This window comes from Mesoplodon mirus (assembly GCF_964341445.2).
Source record: "Mesoplodon mirus genome assembly, chromosome: 6".
Taxonomy (NCBI): domain Eukaryota; kingdom Metazoa; phylum Chordata; class Mammalia; order Artiodactyla; family Ziphiidae; genus Mesoplodon; species Mesoplodon mirus.
The window spans coordinates 2,948,258-2,968,359 of NC_138982.1; the positions used below are offsets into that span (position 1 = coordinate 2,948,258).

General features: G+C 39.9%; 1 protein-coding gene across 5 annotated transcripts in view; it reads left to right on the plus strand.

Annotated features, from left to right (window-relative positions):
- PPP2R3A (protein phosphatase 2 regulatory subunit B''alpha) overlaps positions 1–20,102 on the plus strand; it is a 216,431-nt gene that overhangs the window by 94,490 nt on the left and 101,839 nt on the right. For all 5 annotated transcript variants that reach the window (XM_082624699.1, XM_082624701.1, XM_082624698.1 and 2 more), the window contains one exon: positions 5,977–6,079. In XM_082624699.1, coding sequence (XP_082480825.1) covers positions 5,977–6,079 — 103 coding nt within the window. The remainder of the gene's footprint in view (positions 1–5,976; positions 6,080–20,102) is intronic.

A 20,102-nucleotide genomic window follows, 5' to 3' on the forward strand; every position in this document is an offset into this window, starting at 1 on the left:
ACTTCTTTAATAACTATTTGGTAGTTTCTTAGTTTCACTTGTTAACAGTTTGAGTCTTAGGATTTGACTCTTGCAGCAGTGACATAAATGCTCCTTTAAGGGGAGCAAACCACACATGTCACATGCTTCCATTCTCATGTGATCAAATTTAGAATTGTATGTAGTTGATTTCTTAAAAATAGCTGAATTCTAGTAGATTTTAGTTATTACTTTTTGAAAGCTCCAGTTAAGGAACAAAGGAATAGTACATCTATCAAGATACTCCTGGATTTTAACATCCTGACAAGTTTTCTTGAATTCAAATCCAACTTTCTTCTCTCTTTTATTTTTTTCTCCCTTCTTTCTTCTTTAGAAGTTATTTCTTGATATATTCATCAGTTTAAGAGACTGTTATAGCATGCCTCTTCTACCTCTTTTAACTGATCAGCCTTCTTTAAATATGCTCTTCTCATCTTTTCTGGGCTAGATACCCTTCCTGATGAACTATCAGGAAATGTGTTCACCTGATGTCACTATCATCATCATCATTATTTAAAATCAACATATAATAGCAGCAAAATTCAGCTTACAGATTCTTCTGATTCTTTCATGCCACCTCAAAGCCCTTAGTAGTATAATGCTTGAGAACATAATAGGTGATTAATAACTGTATTCTTATTTTGAAAAATCTAGCAGCAAGTTGAGTTCACCAAGTTCTTCTTGCATTACAGTAGAACTAAAGTGATCAGGGGATATAAGACTACCAGTTGATGGACTTCTTTTAAAGAACGACATCAAAGCTAAAAGTTATAAATGCTTCATGTTTTCCAGGTGAATTTTAGTCATTTTGTTACAGGGAATAGTTCTAAGTTGTTGAAATACCAAGGACTAGAACCACTCCTCATATACCAGCAGGATGACCCTCCAAAGTCAGGGCCATGGTCACCATTCCACCTCTCCTATAGCAAATAGGAAACAGCTAGATAAAAATCTTAAAAAAAAATTTTGTGTGTGCAGTTGTAAAAGAAGAATTCCTTGGAATCTAGAATTAGCAAAAAAGCACTAATTAGGAGTAAACCAGTAAAAGAATTGGCATTTGCCATTCTGGCTGTCTCTGACACCATAGAACCTGAGGGAAGAAACTAGAGCCAAGGGCCTGAACAATAGGGGGGTCAGCTTGGATTCCCTACCAGTAAAGCCAGGACTTCAGCGGGGTGGTCTGCTTGTCTGTTATTAATTATTATTGTTGTTATTAGAAATCAGTGTATAACAGTAGCAGAATTGAAGATCTTGAAATGTGTAGATGTTCTAGCTTTCATTCAGCTAGCTTCTCTCCCCCTGGTAGGTGCCAGGCCCTGAAAAATGCCTCAGGTGGAGTGTGAACAAGGGATAGAAAGAATAGGGATGTTACACAGCTCTTGTCCTGGGTATCTTCAGCCATTGAGTTCAGCACTGTTGGCAAAAGCCATCTGACAATCTGGGAAAGGAGCAAGAAGTGAGTTATGATTATTTCAGAGAAAATGTTGAAGAAGCTGGGAGATTAAAAGGGGGGGGGAGTAGTTCATTCTATAAAAAATTAGAGCCAGAGAGAAGAACTATAACTACTTACATTCTAAGTTATTTTGAATATGCTAGGACCCTATGTTTGTGAGCCTGAGGCTGACTACCAAAGAAAAACTGGTAATCAACTTGTTTATCGGCAGTTAACTGCATAATATTAAGGAAAGTAACAGCCAGTTTTTTTGTCTTAGACTTCATGTCACCGGGATAGGGTGGACATTTCTGTTGGTGGACGGAGCAGCAGCACCCGCAACAGCTATATTCCTTTATTGAGATGAATCATTTTCATTTTATCTCCAAGGAAAAGAGATTGTTTCTGCAAAGGCAAAAGGCAAAAAGACTTGAAGCACAAGTCTTCATTTTCAGTTACTACAGGACACTGCTTATGAAGTTATACAGCATGAGCAACTGTCCCTGTCTTTTTTCATTAAAAAATTAAAAAAAAAATTCTGTGAACAGATAACTGTGATGTCTCTGTATCAAAGCTTTATTTTCTGGCCAGATACTATAACGACTGGAGCGCCCTCTAGCGGGAGCTCCTTTCTCAGCACTTAAAATGCAGGCTTTAAAGGAGACTCGAGTATGGCCATTTTGGGAGACAAAGCAACTAAGCAGGATGGTTTGAATTACCGCACTGACCTTAAAGAAGACATGTGTTTATTTTTATAATTTTTTACAAATTGTACCCTTTGCATAAAGTGCCTTGGGTCCAAGTATAGTATATAAAACTTTTCAAGTACAAAGAAATAACTGGCAGGACTTCCCTGGTGGCGCAGTGGTTAAGAATCCGCCTTCCAGCGCAGGGAACACGGGTTCGATCCCTGGCCCGAGAAAATCACACATGCCGCGGAGCAACTAAGCTCGTGCGTCACAACCACTGAGCCTGCGCTCTAGAGCCCACAAGCCACAACTACTGAGCCAACGCACCACAACTCCTGAAAGCCTGTGTGCCCTACAGCCCGCACGCCACAACTACTGAAGCCCGTGCGCTCTAGGGCCCGCATGACACAATTACTGAGGCCCACGTGCCTAGAGCCCATACTCCACAACAAGAAAAGCCACCGCAAGGAGAAGCCTGCGCACCACAACGAAGAGTAGCCCCCGCTCACCACAACTAGAGAAAGCCCACGTGCATCCAAAAAATAAATTTTTAAAAATTAAAAAAAAAATAACTGGCAGATAATGACACAGAATTAAAACACTGGCATATACATACACATGCTGACTTGCTCCAATAATAGGCTGTATATAATCTTGGGGGGAAAGTCAAATACAAAAGTTAACAGCCAAACGGGAAGTAGTTTGCCTCCTGTCCCAGTGTTTATGGGGTGGAGGCTTCTGAGCCCTCCTCTGAGTGGTTTGAGCACCTTAACAGGCTCTTGTTCCCCTGCCTCTGCTCCCCTTCCCTGCTCTGCTGCCCATTTCATATCTGTACTTTGACATCTGTTTCTCTTGTGGTCAAGACATTTTCAGGGGAAAGGCATTGCTCCACAGCTTTGCTTTTTGAGTTCCCAGGTTACCAGCTTTGTGACAGAGCTCCTCTTACACAGAGTCAGTAATATTGTCCCAGCTTTTTTATGCTTTACTTCCTCTTACCTTTTCATGTCGAAGTGTCATTTTTCCACTAACAAAACAATATTTCGTCCTAAGAGCTCTGGAAGATAGTTTAGAATAGCTATGTTTACCTTCTTTCTCCAGCTTTCACGACTTTTTAAAATCTCTTTCTCTCCTGCTTTATAGAGTTCACCATCCACTAGCATTGGCTGAGAATCAGAATTCACCTTTTCTCTCTGATTCATGCTTCTGATAGCAAAAGGCCATACCTGATTTGACTTTTCCCTCTTAGAGAATCTCTCATCTGTCAGTGTCTGTACAGTTTGTACTTAGTGGTGCTATACCTCAGTGCCTTTTTCTTGTGATCATCCCACCCATTTTCTTATCCTAAGAGGTGATTCCCATCGACACCTATTTCAGTAATCTTTTTCTGAACTGTATATTTATTTAACTTTGGGTATCCTGAGCATGCTGAAGAATGATAAGGAAAACAAATATAAAGATCATTCTATGGCTTTAATCATCACAGATGAAGTCAGTTAAGGGTATATCTGTTAGATCACAAACATTTTTTGAGAATCTTCAATGTGAAAGTCACTATGTCTAGTGTTAAGGGAAAAAAAGAGCTATAACTTTGCCTACCCTTTAGGTGCCAGAGAAATAAAAGAAAGTTCGTGGTACAATGGTGTATGTAATACATACAAATTAAATAGTACAAAGATCAGTAAGGAATTTAGTTGTCAGAGAAGGTTTTTTGAAAGAGGTAATACATTAGCTGGACCTTAAAGAATAGCCAGCGTTGGGCTTCCCTGGTGGCGCAGTGGTTGAGCCTGCTGATGCAGGGGACGCAGGTTCATGCCCCGGTCCGGGAAGATCCCACATGCCGCGGAGCGGCTGGGCCCGTGAGCCATGGCTGCTGAGCCTGTGCGTCCGGAGCCTGTGCTGCGCAACGGGAGAGGCCACAACAGTGAGAGGCCCGCGTACCGCAAAAAAAAAAAAAAAAAAAAGCCAGCGTTCAGATAGCAAAGTTGGGAGAGGTGGTATTCTAGGAGAGTAAAACGGCATGAGAAATGGCACCGAGGCAAGAATGCACACAGCACGCTCAGAGAAGAGTGGTTCAGGCCAGCTGCCCAGAGTGGACGTTTCATTTAGCAAAGTGGTAAGATAGGCAGACTCTAGCCTAATTAAAGTGGGCCTTAAATGCCCAACTTAGACATCTAGACTTACTCATATAAGTGGTAGAAAACTGTTGAACATTTTTGGAAAAGGGAATTACATAATCAAAGAATGTTTTAGAATGATGAATTGTCCATGATGTGAGGTTGCATGGACACTGAAGCCTTTTATGACCCTCTTCCCTTCTAAAAGTCTCAGCATGAAGTAATAAGACCCTGGACTTGATGGTAAAACAAAAATAGGAAGGAAGGAATGGTTGTCTAAAATGTTTTGAGGAAATATTCCTCAGGACTCTAGTATTCCTATCCCAAATTCCAAGCACCTAGTGGTCTAAGATAGAAACCTGGGAGTCATCATGGACTTCCCCCCTTTTACCCCTCCACACCTATCAACTACCATTTCCTTTCACTTGAACCATATTTGCCCCTTTCTGTTTGTCTCCCACTGCCAATATCCATGCTCAGGCCCTTGGAAAGATTTCTGCTTGATATTTATGAAAAACACATCTGATCATGTCACAGTCCAAGTTAAAATTCTTCTGCGAGTAGGCGAAAGTCCAGGCTTCTCGACCTAACATAAAAGGGCCTCCAGGGTCCAATCCTACATGCTCACGTCCCCTTCCCTTACCACCCCAGTGCTTGCAGCTGCTCACATAATCTGTGCAGTCTCACACCAGACCTTTGTACATGCAACCCCTTGATCTGCAACAGTCCACTTTCCTACTTCACAACTCTTCAGGGAATTTCACTGGTCCTCCTGTGTCTTTCCATGACACCCTGAGTTTATTACTTCTGTAGTAAGATTATACAGGCAGATAATCATTGGTGTAGCTCTCTCACTAGACTGTAAGTTCCTTACAGGGCACAAAACTATGTCTTATTTTCTTTGTATTTCAAGTATTCACAAGGCCAGACACAGTATCTGGCACACAATTAGCATTCAATAAATGATTAAGGAAGAAAAGCAAGAAAGGTTGGAAACTTTCCTAATTGGATGTGGAGAATAAGGAAGAGAAATAAGTTTAAAATGACTTCAAATTTTCAAGCCCAGATAACTTGGAGTGGTACCACCATTAATAAAAATAGACATCCATGACTTTGAGAGGAAGATTTTAAATCTGGTTTTCGCTATTTTGACTTTACTATCAGAGTATAGCATCCAGATGGAAATGTCCAGCAGTTAGTTGGATGTGAGGAATTCTTAGAACTTGAAGATTTAATAGGGCCTTCATTTTCTTCTTAAGCCTGGTGCTTCAAAGCCTAATTTCAAAAGCCCCCTATCATGTTAGTCCTGAATATGTCTGCCAACCTGGACAAGCAGAAGTTCATGTCTTACGTGGTATGTAGTAGTCCATCAGATGTGTTCCCTCCTAGTGGGCAGCTCTGGAGTTCTGGTTCCAGATGCCCTGAGCTAACCTGAACAGACATTCTCCTTCAAGTGTATTTTTACATGCATTAGTTCAGTTGACTCTGTGGTCTCAGAAGCATTCTACAAAAATAATGTACCATCTTGTTGTTGAGCTTTTATTAAGATGGCCCTTTGACAAAATCAAGAGCATGGAAAATTTTCCTTTTTTTTAATCACTGAAAAGAGAGCACTTGATTCTTGATCTAAACGGCCTTCAGATCAGACTGAAATTACCAACTATTGATGTTGTAGTCATTGTTCATAGTAGACAGTCTTCCTAAGCAATTGTTTCTTTTCTAGGTTGCTGAGTAACCATCATGATGATGCCTCTAAGTTTATCTGTCTTCTTGCAAAGCCCAGCTGCAGCTATCTAGAACAGGATGATTTTATTCCTTTACTTCAGGTAATTTTCATTTCCTTTTAAAAATGGGTTTTATTTTTAGAGTTTCAGAGGCTTTTAAAATTTTTTCAACTGTGAGATATGTCAACTGAGATATACAAATTTAGAGGTCAGATTTCTAGACGAGTTGTTTCCAAGCTTGTTTTAGCAGCAAAATCCTTTTGTTTAGAGAAAATTAACACTGATAATAGTATAAACAGATAATAGTATGAAACAGATAAAACAGGGCTACTCTCACTGAAGCAGAAGAGAGAGGCCTTACTCAGCCTCTCCTCTTGCCCACCCACAGCAGTCACAGGAGCACCTTCTGAAACCAAGCAATTGGCCTAGTCGAGCGGACCTTTGTTAAGGTTAAAGAGAAACAGATCTCCAACAGAAAGAGCCCACTTGGGGAAAATTTATATCCAGGCCTTCTGATGAGAATCAATTGCATGCCAATACTGGATCTGTTTTTATTATAGCATTCTTCATAGCCTGATACATTGCTTGTTAATATTCTTAATTTCATATTTAAATATTACATTTTTCTAAGTAGTTCACAGATTACTTGAAGCTGAGACCTGCCTTTGATTTCTGTTGAATGCACATAATTTTTTTAGTTGTTCTAGTAAATCCTTGTTTACTGTTAGTGAGGATACCTAAAGAAGGGCAGAAAGATGCATTAATGTAGTGCAAGTTTTTTTAAGTTGTATTCTGGCTGCCATCAATTTTTTAATAGTTTTTTGTTGAATTGCAACATACATACACAAAAAGATACACTAATCACAGTGCATCAATTAATTTTCACAATGTGAGTACATCTGTGTAACTAGAACCCAGATGAATAACCAAAAATTACCAGTACCCCCAAAGTTCTTCATGCTCCCTCCCAGTCACTGCTGCCCTAGGGAAACCACTATCCTGACTTCTAACACTGTACAACATAGATTTCTAGTTGTTGGAACAGTTTACATGTCCAGAAAATGAAGTTTGGTTGTAATTTATTTTGTGTGCAGGGTTTTGAGCTTGTCTTAATTTGCATGGTAGCCTTGATTATCCTTAGACTCATCTGCTACATGTTTCTGTTCCCCTTTAAAAAGTGTTCATGGGAATGAGGATTGTTAATAGTTTCTTACATTTACTCAAGATCATCATACATAATATCCAGTATTATGTGTTCCTATTTATGTTTTGTGAAGGTTCTCCAGCCACCCCTCACCCTCACCAGCTCAACCCATTCGCAGCCGTGCTGTGTCTCCTACAAACTGCATCTTTTTGGCCCCCTTCCCCTAATAGCTTCTGGTTGGGTCTGACAGATGGATAGCACCACCCGGAGGTGGGAAGGCAGAAAAGAAAGAAGTTAGCATTTCTTCCCAACTCTTTGCTTCAGCACAGTAATGTATTTCTCTATAATACAGCTTCTGCTGGATGGCCGCTTCTCCACAGTTGTAGTGCCTACTGGGCTCCTGTAGCTCTGTTCCTCCCCTGTCCCTTTGGCCCTAGGGATTGTAACAGTATCTTTCTGTTGCTCATCCCTGGTGCCTTCCACTCCCTTGTTTGTTCCCTTAACCTCCCCACGACTCCACACATAATTGCTTCTTGAGAGGTTCATATGGGTGAATTATTTTTCCTATGGGGACCTACCTTGACTGAGTTTTATCAGAAGCTTTAATAAAAGCTTTGACAGGAATATAAATTAAGCTGTACCAAGAGAATTATGAACAAACAACAAAATTATGAGTTAGTGGACATTTTTCCTTCCTTCCCTTAAATGTAAGGAGAAGTTTTATTTTCATATAAGAAGTGGATGTATGGAGTCTCTGATACATTCTCCTCCCATTCTTTTCCAAACTCCTCCAGTTAAAATATAGATATTTAAAAGGAATAAACCCATGAAAGTTAATGGAATGGCATAGAGGAACAGAGGAGGAAAAAAATCAGTACACAAGATATGTAGTATTCCTTGAAGATAGAAAGCAGAAGCAGGCTAAGGAGACCACAGCCTGGAACGAGGGGCTGTATATGGGCTGCAGTGGAGAAGTGAGCTACTCTGTTCCACTCTGCTCGTTAGGATCCCAGAGAGGCTGTAAACTTGGAGTTGGGAGAGCTGATGAGAAGTATTAGAAATGGGGAATCATTGAAGGCTGTTACACAGAGCAGTCGACCAGTTGACTCCTTACCTGGTTCCCAAATGTAAAGTGCAGCCTGACAAATTAACAAACAATAGGGCATGTTAAGACATATTCCAGTAGAGGAACATCCTAGATAGTGTCTGGCCAGTACTCGTCAAAACTGTCAACATCGTCAGAAAGAAGGGAGGTCTGAAAAACTGTCTTAGCCGGAAGGAGCGTAAGGAGGCATGACAGCTAAATGTAATATGAAATCCTAGAACAGAAAAAAATACCTTAGGTAACAACTAAGGAAATGTGAATTAAGTATGGCCTTGAATAATAGTAATAATAATGTATCAATATTGGCTTATTAATTATAGCAAATGCTAATGTAAGATGTTAATAATTAGGGACCTGGGTGCAGATATATGGGAACTTTATACTGTCTTCTCAATTCTTCTGTAAGGCTAAAACTGTTCTAAAAAGGCATTTTTAAAAAATAATTACTATATTCAGGGAGATTATATAAAACAAGAATAGATGCTGACACAAGAAAGAGCTGTTTGAATTTTAAAATGTAAGTGCCAAAATTTTAAATTTCAACATAAGGCCTGGAAACTAAAGTTAAGGATATCTCTGGCTCACACAAACTCACAGATGGGGGAGAAAGAGAGAGACAGAAGAGAAGACATAAAGGACCAATTCAAGAATTTCAGCATCTAACTAACTGAAATCTGAGGAAGAAAGAAGGGAGAAAACGGAGAGAGGGAAATCATCAAAGAAATAATATAAGAGTCATCAAGGAAATAATACAGGATGGAGAGAATTGGAAAGACTGGAGTGATAGGATGGGTTCAGAGAGCAGGAACCCAGTGGGATTCCTTGGGATTCCTGTTTCCTTTCTTGGGGAAATACAACATGCCTGTGTAACCATCATCTGATCGAAAACAGAATGTGACCCTCCCATCCCAGCCTCTCATGTTCCCTCCAGTCACTGCCCACAGAACCAGAATATACAGAATATAAATCTTCTGGTTGAAAGGAGCCTCTGAGTGCCAAACACAATGAATAAAAAAAAGATATACATAAACAAGTCCTCTTGAAATTTTAGAAAACCACTGGAATCCCCCAGAGAGAAAAACCAGGTCACCTTAATAAGAATAAGAATCAGGATGGTATTAGATTCTCATTGGCAACTCTGGGGAAATGGATTTGAATTCAGATTTCTACATCCTGCCAAGATATCTATTGGATATGAGGTTAGAATAAAGTCATTTAAAAATTCAGAAAGTTTATCTCCTGTTTTCTTTTTCTTTTTTTTTTTTTTTTTTTTTTTTTGCTGTACACTGGCCTCTCACTCTGTGGCCTCTCCCGTTGCAGAGCACAGGCTCCAGACGTGCAGGCTCAGCGGCCATGGCTCACGGGCCCAGCCGCTCCACGGCATGTGGGATCCTCCCAGACCGGGGCAAGAACCCGCGTCCCCTCCATCGGCAGGCGAACTCCCAAGCACTGTGCCACCAGGGAAGCCCAATCTCCTGTTTTCTTAGAGAGTTACAGGAATATATTCTACAGCAAATTAAGTAAACCAAAAAGGAGAAATGCATGAGATCCAGGAAAGAGTAGATTCGATCCAGAGAAGCAGTGAAATAAAGTCCCAGGTTGGCAACTGAAGAACAGCCAGTCCAGAATAGAGAAGGTGGGGGATTTCTCTGGAAAGGGAGGTAGAAGGGGATAGTTGTTACATGTGAGAACAGGGAAACTGGAGAGTATGATGAAGATGCAGCATTGTGTGTCAACAAGCTAAAGAAAAGCAATTAGAAACTCCTTGAAAAATGAAAAAACTGTGTAAGACACTCATGTATAAACACAAAGCAAACTGAAATGTGACATGATTATAAACAACTGATGGAGGGTAAGAAAAGGAAGTTCATCTAACCTCAATGCCTGGAATATTCTCCTTTGATTGCCCCTAAGGGACATGATGTTGGACCAATAAGAAATGAAATGCATTCCTTATATGCTGCTTAACTTAGCATTCAAACAGTATTTATATAGTCAAAATGTAAAATATTTTAATGTATAACACCTAAAGTCACCTTATGGATTAACTGTAGAAAATTTTATTATGGTTGCAGAACAGTATTTAAACAACCTGAACAATGTAAAAGTCAAAATATTGCCAACAAAATGTGAAGGAGAAAAAGAGGAAGAAGAGAAAATAAGGGTAGGGGTGCTATAATCATCATCCTATGTAAAAGGAAATTAAGGCACTAAGATGAATGGGGTGAAAATTAAATGTATAAATAGATAATTTGCAGTTTACAAAGATAACCAATACAAGAACTAAAAATCATAACCTCAAATATTGGGTAAGGTGAGTAAAGTGGGACAGTTTATAAATGAGCTAAATCCTCATCTTCCCTAGCAAAGAATAATAGATACTGTCTAAAGTTGATAGAGCTATAAAAGAAAGTAATTGTAGGGACTTCACGGGTGGTGCAGTGGTTGAGAACCCACCTGCCAACACAGGGGACACAGGCTTGAGCCCTGGTCCGGGAAGATCCCACATGCTGCGGAGCACCTAAGCCCATGTGCCACAACTACTGAGCCTGTGCTCTAGAGCCCATGAGCCACAACTACTGAGCCCGCGTGCCACAACCACTGAAGCCCACACGCCTACAGCCTGTGCTCCACAACAAGAGAAGCTACCACAATGAGAAGCCCGCACACTGCAGTGAAGAGTAACCCCCGCTCTCCGCAACTAGAGAAAGCCTGAGTGCAGCAATGAAGACCCAGCACAGCCAAAAATAAACAAATATTTAAAAATAAATTAATTTTTTAAAGTGATGCCTATTAAAAAAAAAGTAATTGTAACATAGTATTTAATTATACTTAAATAATTAAATTTTATGTTTAATTATAGAGGTAAGCAGCAAAAGAAAAATATAAACGATTCAAAAGAAGTGGGGCTAAAGGTGCATGGATGGGGTAGGTTGGTAGAATGGTTCTTCCATCATAAGTTCCTATATACTCCTTGATTTTATACCATGTGTATACGTAATTTCTCTTATTTTTATTATGGAGAATTTTGAGCAAATACAAATGCAGGCAGAGTGATCTACTGAACCCCCATGTACCCATCACCCACCCCCAATAATGATCAGAAACCAAAGAGATAGAGAATTTAAAAAACAGTAGCACTTCAGTAAGTTGAAATCTTGGTATGGGGAAAACATTAACAAAATAGACCACCAATTAACTAATTTCATCAAGAAAAAGGAGAAAGAACTAATAGACAAAATAAGAAATGACAAGGAGGAACAGAAAAAAATTTTTTTTAAAAATCATAAAAGACTATTTTGCAGGCCTCAAATTTATTTGGAAATAAATTTGAAAACCTAGCTGAAATGGAAAATTTCCTAGGAAAATACATCTGACCAAAATTGACCCCATTTTATTTATTTATTTATTTATTTATTTTATTTATTTATTTTTGGCTGTGTTGGGTCCTCGTTGCTGTGCACGGGCCTTCTCCAGTGGCGGCGAGTGGGGGCCACTCCTTGCTGCAGCGTTAGGGCTCCTCATTGCGGTGGCCTCTCCTGTCATGGAGCACGGGCTCTAGGCGCACGGGCTTCAGTAGTTGTGGTGCATTGGCTCAGCAGTTGTGGCTCATGGGCTGTGGAGCGCAGGCTCAGTAGTTGTGGTGCACAGGCCCAACTGCTCCACGGCATGTAGGATCCTCCCGGACCAGGGCTTGAACCCATGTCCCCTGTATTAGCAGGCAGACTCTTAAGCACTGCACCACCAGGGAGGCCTGACCCCATTTTATTTAGAAAGCTTAACAAAGTAATTTCCTTAGAAGAAGTAGAGATCTTTATTAAGGAACTACCCCACAAAAAGCACCAGGCCCAGGTAGTTTCACAAGGGAATTCTACAAAACCCTCAAAGACCAAATAGTCCTAATGCTTAATAAATTATTCCAGAGAATTGAAAAGGAAGGAAAACTCTATAGCTCCTTCTATGAAGCAACTGATACATAAACCAGGTACAGACAGTACAAAAAAGAAAATTGCGAATGAATATAATTCATGATTAATAATAAAAAGTAATAAATAAAATATTAAACAGATGCATACAACCTGGTGGGATTTATTCCAGGAAGTCAAGATTGCTTCAGTATTAGGATCTTTTTTAATATCACATGTTGTATCTAAGAAAAAAATTATGATCGTCTCAATAGATGCTGAAATAACTTTGGACAGAATTTAACACCCATTCATTAAAAAAATGCTCAAGAAAGTAGGTATTTGAGATACTTTCTTAACATGATTATAATATATATGCCTAGTGCTAAAGCCAGTATAGAAAAACATTAGAGGCATTTCCATTAAGATCAGAGACAGGGCAAGAATGTCACAATATCCATTACTGTTCAGCATTGTACTAGAGTAATTATACTGTACAAGAGGAAGCAATTAGAGGCATAAGAATGGTTGAAGAAGTAAAGTATTCATAGATGACATGACAGTAAACCTGGAAACCCAAGAGAATCAGTGATAAAACTCAAAACAATAAAATAATTCAGTAAAATAGTAGGAAATAAAATTAACATATACAATCACCAGATCTTCCATTTCTGACCAAAATGGAGTAACTGGGACTGGATTTGCCTTCCCACCCGAAACAACAAAAAACGTCAGGCAAGAAATACAAAATAATGGTTTTCAAGGTGCCAGACATCTGGCAACAAAAGATAGTGATTCCTGAGAAACAGTAAACAAGCAAAGTGATCCTTATGATTACCTTGAGAGAGCTTCCAAGCCACGGTGTGTTGATGGGGACCCTAGGCAGAGTTCAGCGAACTCCCTGAGTTTAGGAGACACAGCTGAGAATCTAGAAGGACCAAAGTAGCTAGGATTCTTGGGACGGAGCACCAAAGAGGAAAGAAATGCCAGAGAGAAAACTCCAGAGAGCTTCAGGACTCCTCCCTGAGTGTTCATCAGAGATACTGATCAGCACAGAGAGAAAACTCCGGAGAGCTTCAGAACTCCTCCCTGAGTGTCCATCAGAGGTACTGATCAGCACAGAGAGAAAACTCTGGAGAGCTTCAGAACTCCTCCGTGAGTGTTCATCAGAGGTACTGATCAGCACAGAGAGAAAACTCTGGAGAGCTTCAGAACTCCTCCCTGAGTGTTCATCAGAGGTACTGGTCAGCACAGAGAGAAAACTCCGGAGAGCTTCAGAACTCCTCCCTGAGTGTTCATCAGAGGTACTGATCAGCACAGAGAGAAAACTCCGGAGGGCTTCAGAACTCCTCCCTGAGTGTTCATCAGAGGTACTGGTCAGCAGATACATGTGAGGAAAGCAACCAAAGCTGAAGAAAGAGCTACCCCAAATTAGAGGGAACAGTACCCATAAGTCACATGGGGCCAGCCAAGAAGAATATCTGTCTCTACCAGCCAGACTGGACCACCTCATAATACATGGCACTTTAGGTAGAGTAGTCATAGGAGTCTTGCGTCAGTAGTGGGGAATAATTAGCCCTCAATTAGATAGCACTCAGTCCTGTCTAACAGATCTGAAAAGCAACATCTAGAAGGATGAAAGGGTTTTTCAAAGTAACTTAACAGCATCCCAGAACATAAAATATTTATTCTATTCCAAACTGGAGAATAAAAGAATATAAAAATATGCAGCACTCAAAAAGGTAAAATTCAAAATGGCTGGCAACATCAGGCATGCAAAGAAACGAGACTACAGTTGATGATTAGGAGAAAAATCGGTCAATTGAAACTGACTCAGAACTGACACAGATGTTAAAATTAGCAGACAAGTATATTAAAACAGATACCAAAAACTGAATACTTTTTTAAAGACCCAAATTGAACTCGTAGAGATGAAAACTAAGGTGTCTGGGGTGAAAAATGTACCAGATTAGATTAACAGCAGATTAAACATTGCAAATGAAATGACTAGTGAACTTGAAGACATAGAATAGAAACTATCCAAAATGAGACATGGAGACATAAAAAAGGAAAGAAAAATGAAAAGAGCATCAGTGAGCTGTGGGGCCTAACTTCAAGCAACTTAACATACTTATAAATGGAAGAGAGGATGTTGTTAAATAAAGAATTTGTCAGGTCTTAGTCGCAGGTTCCTAGGACAGAACTTCTAAAGCCTCGGAATTTCCCGAATGATGAGTGTCTTTGTTTTTCATGGTGGGCTCCTGGGACCATGCCTGAGTTTATACTAATGAGGTGACTCATCGTGGGCCCCTATATAGTTCCAGGATGAGGGCTTCCCTTGCCAGAAAGGCCGACCATGTGATTAGAGGTTGAGACTTTCAGCCAGGTGATATCAGCCTGACCTCCAAAGAGGCAGGGAGCCTGGAGATTGAATTCAGTCGTGTGGCCACTGATTCAGTCAATCATGTCTACATAATGAAACCCAATTAAAAAGTCTGGACACTGAAGCACAATTGAGCTCCCCCTGGTTAATGATACACAGTGATGTGCTAGGAGGGTGACATGTCTTGAGGACACAGAAGCTCCACATTTTAGACCTTCCCAGACCTTGCCCTGTGCATCTCTTATTTGTCTGGTCCTCATTTGTATCCTTTATAATAGAATAGTAATCATAATATATTACTCTCCCCAGTTCTGTGGGTCATTTGGGCAAGTTGTTGAACCTCAAGGAGTAATGGAAACCCCCAACTTCATGGCCAGTTAGTCAGAAGTATGGGTAGCCTGGGAACCCCAGAGTTATGGCTGGTGTCTGCAGTGAGGGGAGTCTGTGGGGGACTGTGCCCTTAACCTGTGGAGTCTGCAGTAACTCTGCATACTTAGTGCTGAAATTGCATTCCAGGGCGACAGAAAATTATTTGAAGAGATAATGGCCCGGAATTTCCTGTACTTGGTAAAAACTATAAACCCATGAAACTAAGATGCTCAGTAAGCCCAAAGCACACGAAACACAAATCTATACTAGGGCACATCATAATAAAGTGGCTCAAAACCAGTAATAAAAAGAAACTTTGAAAAGTAGCCAGAGAAGACAGTCACATTTCCTAGAGTGGAACAAAGATCAAGGTGACAGCGGATTTCGTGTTGGAAAAGTCCAAGCCAGAAGACAGAGGAGCAAGATCTTTAAAGTACTGAAATAAAATGAAATAAAAGAACTGCCAACCTTGAATACTATACACAGTGAAAATACCGTTCAAAAATGAAGGTGAATTAAAGATTTTTTTGGACATAGAAAAGCTCAAAGAATTCATCACCAGCAGAAATGCACTACAAGAGATGTTTTGTTTGTTTGTTTGTTATTTGTTTGTTTGTTTTAAAAGTTGTTTAGGCAAGGAAGAAAGTAATACCAGATGGAAATGCAAATCTACACAAAGGAATGAACTCCAGAAGTGGTAACTACATGTATGTGATTTTTTATTATTCACATCTCTTTAGAAGAAAAGTAACTCCTTAAATGAAACTATCAACAGTGCATTAAGGTGTTTCTAACATATGTTTAAGGACAATTTGACAACAGTAGCATAAAGACTGGGAGAAGAGACATGGAAGTATATTGTTATGGTTTGCATATAATCCATGACGTTGTACGACATCTCTTGAAAGTAGACTGTAGTAAAGTAAAGATGTATGCTGTAACCTCTGATGCACCTCTAAAGTAAGAGTTATAGCTAATAAGCCAAAAAAGGAAATAAAATGAAAAAATCATAAAGAACACTCAGTTAACACAAAAGGAGGCAGAAAAGGAAGAAGAAAAAAGGAACAAAGAATGGATGGGACAAATAGCAAGATGATAGATTTAAACCTAACCATATCAGTAGTCACATTACGTATAAGTGGTGTGAATACCGCCAAAAGCGAAGATTAGACCAAAAACCAAGACCCAAATATAGTACGTTGCCTGAAAGAAGTATAAAGACACAAATAGGTTAAAAGTAAAAGGAGGGAAATATATATACCATGCTAATATTAATCAAAAGAAAGCTCTTACAGAAATGCAAATCAAAACTACAGTGAGGGGCTTCCCTGGTGGCGCAGTGGTTGAGAGTCCGCCTGCCAATGCAGGGGACGCGGGTTCGTGCCCCGGTCTGGGGGGATCCCACGTGCCGCGGAACGGCTGGGCCCGTGAGCCATGGCCGCTGAGCCTGCGCGTCCGGAGCCTGTGCTCCACAACGGGAGAGGCCGCAACAGTGAGAGGCCCGCGTACCGAAAAAAAAAAAAAAAAACCTACAGTGAGGTATCACCTCACACCAGTCAGAATGGCTATTATCAAAAAGTCTACAAATAACAAACACTGGAGAGGGTGTGGAGAAAAGGGAACCCTCCTACGCTGTTGGTGGGAATGTAGGTTGGTGCAGCCACTGTGGAACACAGTATAGAGGTTCCTTAAAAAACTAAAAATAGAGCTACCATATGATCCAGCAATCCCACTCTTGGGCACATATCCAGACAAGATGAAAACCGTAACTTGAAAAGATACATGCACCCCAGTGTTCGTAGCAGCACTATTTACAATGACCAAGACATGGAAGCAACCTAAATGTCCATCAATAGATGAATGGATAAAGATGTATGTAATGGAATATTACTCAGCCATAAAAAAAGAACGAAATAATGCCATTTGCAGCAACATAGATGGACCTAGAGACTATCACACTAAATGAAGTAGTAGGTCAGACAAAGACAAATATCATATGCTATCACTTATATGTGGAGTCTAAAAAAATGATACAAATGAACTTATTTACAAAACAGAAACAGACTCATGGACATAGAAAACAAACTTATGGTTACCAAAGGGGGAAAGGAGGTGGGGGTGGGGGGGAGGATAAATTAGGACCTTGGGGTTAACAGGTGTACACTACTCTATATAAAATAGATACACAACAAGGACCTACTGTATAGCACAGGGAACTATATTCAGTATCTTCTAATAACCTATAATGGAAAACAATCTGAAAAAGTATATATGTATAAAATAAGTAGCAAGGATATACTGTACAGCACAGAGAATTATAGCCATTATCTTGTAATAACCTGTAGTGTAGTATAATCTGCAAAAATACTGAATCACTGTGCTGTAGACTTGAAACTAACATAATATTGTAAATCAACTATACTTCAATAAAAAATTAAATGAAAAAAATAACTGATTCAAATTTGTAAAATAAATATCTATATTCCAAACGATAAATAAGTAAAATACAGGACTAATCCCATAATGGACATACAGTTAGTAGACAGTGGGAAAATGTTAATTCTCACTAGATATCGAAGAAATGTAAACAAAAGCAGTCTGAAGATGACAATTTACACATTCTAAAAGAACCCCCCAAAAAAGTTGAATGTTTATATCCAGTGATGGTGAAGTTGCCCAGAAATTGACTCATACATTCTTACAGCCATATTGTTCCCACCCTTTAGCCAGAAATGTTACCACTAAGAACTTAAGAAAGCAACAATTTGGCAAAAGCAGAAAAGTCCCTCCTCATCCTCCTGACTTCTAAATGTTGGAACTCCCACAGCTGAGCCCTTTAACACCTTCTCTTTTCCATCCACATGCACTGTTTGGAGGATCTCACCTATATACCCAGACCTCTCTCCTCGTGGATCTCCAGGAAGAAAGCAGACCCCAGCAGAGATTTTCCTGGGGGTGGGGTTTGGGGGATTTTTTAGGCACTTCCAGGGCTCTGAACTCAGTCAGAAGGGGCCGTGAAAACAGGAGGGGCCAGAGAGACCCCTAAAGCAAGCTTCTTCATAATATTACTCCCTTATGTTGTTAATAACCAAATGTCCCAGGCTTTATCTGATGGGGAGTAAGGATGAGGTCCCCAGGAATTCCCTCATTGTGGTAGCTCTTAGCTCTCCTGCAGGCCACCAGATCTCAGCTGCCCTTGACCCCTGCCTCCAAGTCTGTGAGAATTATTTTTGTGAGATAGCCCATTCATATTTTGACTTCCTCACTGAAGCCCATGTAGGAGAGCAAAATTTGCCACCCCAAAATGTCTCTTTGGCATTTAGATTATTTCAGGCTGAAAACAAAGCCCAAAAGACTCAGGAAAAAACTTTGACCTTCTCCCTAATTGCCTAAAAGAATTTAGATAGAGGACCTGTTCCTGGAACAGAGCTGTCAGCAGAGATCTCTGAAAAGAATATGGGCTAAGTATGGTGGGGGAAACTGGGCAGGGCCTAGAAATCAGAGCCCACTCTGTGTCCTATTGTCTCTGTGTAGCCCAGCGAACATTTGTTTATCAAACATTTGCTTTTCCACCTTCATGTGAATTGCCTTCCTCCTCTTTGAAGTCCCAAACCACTACCCCCAACATCCACTTGTGTCTTTAGCTGAAGATGGTATTTAAGGTAAGGGCTTTGGCCATTTTGGCTAGTTACTCAGTTTTCCTGGGTCTCTCCCATGTATACACATTTAACTTTTGTTTAATTTTTCCTGTTTAAAAAAAAAAACTCTTACAAATAAATGGAAAGACATTCCATGTTCATGGATTGAAAGACTTACTATTTTTAAATACCCATACTATCCAAAGCCATCTATAGATTGATGCAGTCTCTATCAAAATCCCAATGGTCTCATTCCCCCATTCCCTGGCAACTACTATTTCTGTTCTCTGCTTCTTTGAGTTTGACTATTTTAGATACCTCATATAAGTGGAATCATGGAGACGTTGTTCATTGGTTATAAAGTTTCAGTTATCCGAGACAAATAAGTTCTAGAGATCTGCTGTACAACATAGCACCTATCATTAACAATACTGTATTGTGCACTTAAAATTTTGTTAGAAGGTAGGTCTCATGTTAAGTATTCTTACTAAAAAACAAACAAAAGAAACAAAAAAAGCAGCACAGGGAAAGTGTTGGAGATGAAGTATATGTCTATTACCTTGATTGCACTGATGGTTTCCTAGGTGTATGCATGTGTCCAAACTCATCAAATTGTGTATATTAAATAGGTGCAGTTTCTGTATATCAGTTATACCTCAATAAAGTCGTCTAAAAATACCAATGGTATTTTTTGCAGAAATAGAAAGCACAATTCTAAAATTCATATGGAATTTTTAGAACTTGGAATAGCCAAAACAATCCTGAGAAAGGAGAACAAAGCTGGAAGCCTCACACTTTATGACTCAAAACATATTACAAAGACACAACAATCAAAACAGGATGGTACTGGCATAAACACAGATATACAGACCAATGGAACAGAATAGAGAACCCAGAAATAAATTCTTGCTTATATGGTCAAATGATCTTCAACATGGTTGCCAAGAATAATAATGGGGAAACAATAGTCCCCAACAAATGGAGCTGGGAAAACTGGATATCCACATGCAAAGGAAAGAAGTTAGAATGTATCTTACACCATATAGAAAAATTAACTCAAAATGGATTAAAGACCTAAACATAAGTCCTGAAACTATAAAACTCCTCAAAGAAGACATAGAGGAAACTTCACGATATTAGATTTGACCATGATTTTATGGATATGACACCAAAAGCAAGGCAACAAAAGCAAAAATAGACAAATGGGATTATATCAAACTTTAAGCCTTCACAGCAAAGAAACAGCACAGTGAAAGGCAACCTACAGAATGGAAAAATATTTGCAAACATATCTGATGAGGTTACTATCCAGACTATATAAAGAACTCCTGTGACTCAGTAACAACAACAGCAAACACCCTGAATTTAAAATGGGCAAAGGACTTGAGTAGATATTTCTCTAAAGAAGATAAAACGTGGGCTTCCCTGGTGGCGCAGTGGTTGAGAGTCCACCTGCCGATGCAGGGGACATGGGTTTGTGCCCCAGTCCGGGAAGATCCCACATGCCGCGGAGCGGCTGGGCCCGTGAGCCATGGCCGCTGAGCCTGCGCGTCCGGAGCCTGTGCTCCGCAACGGGAGAGG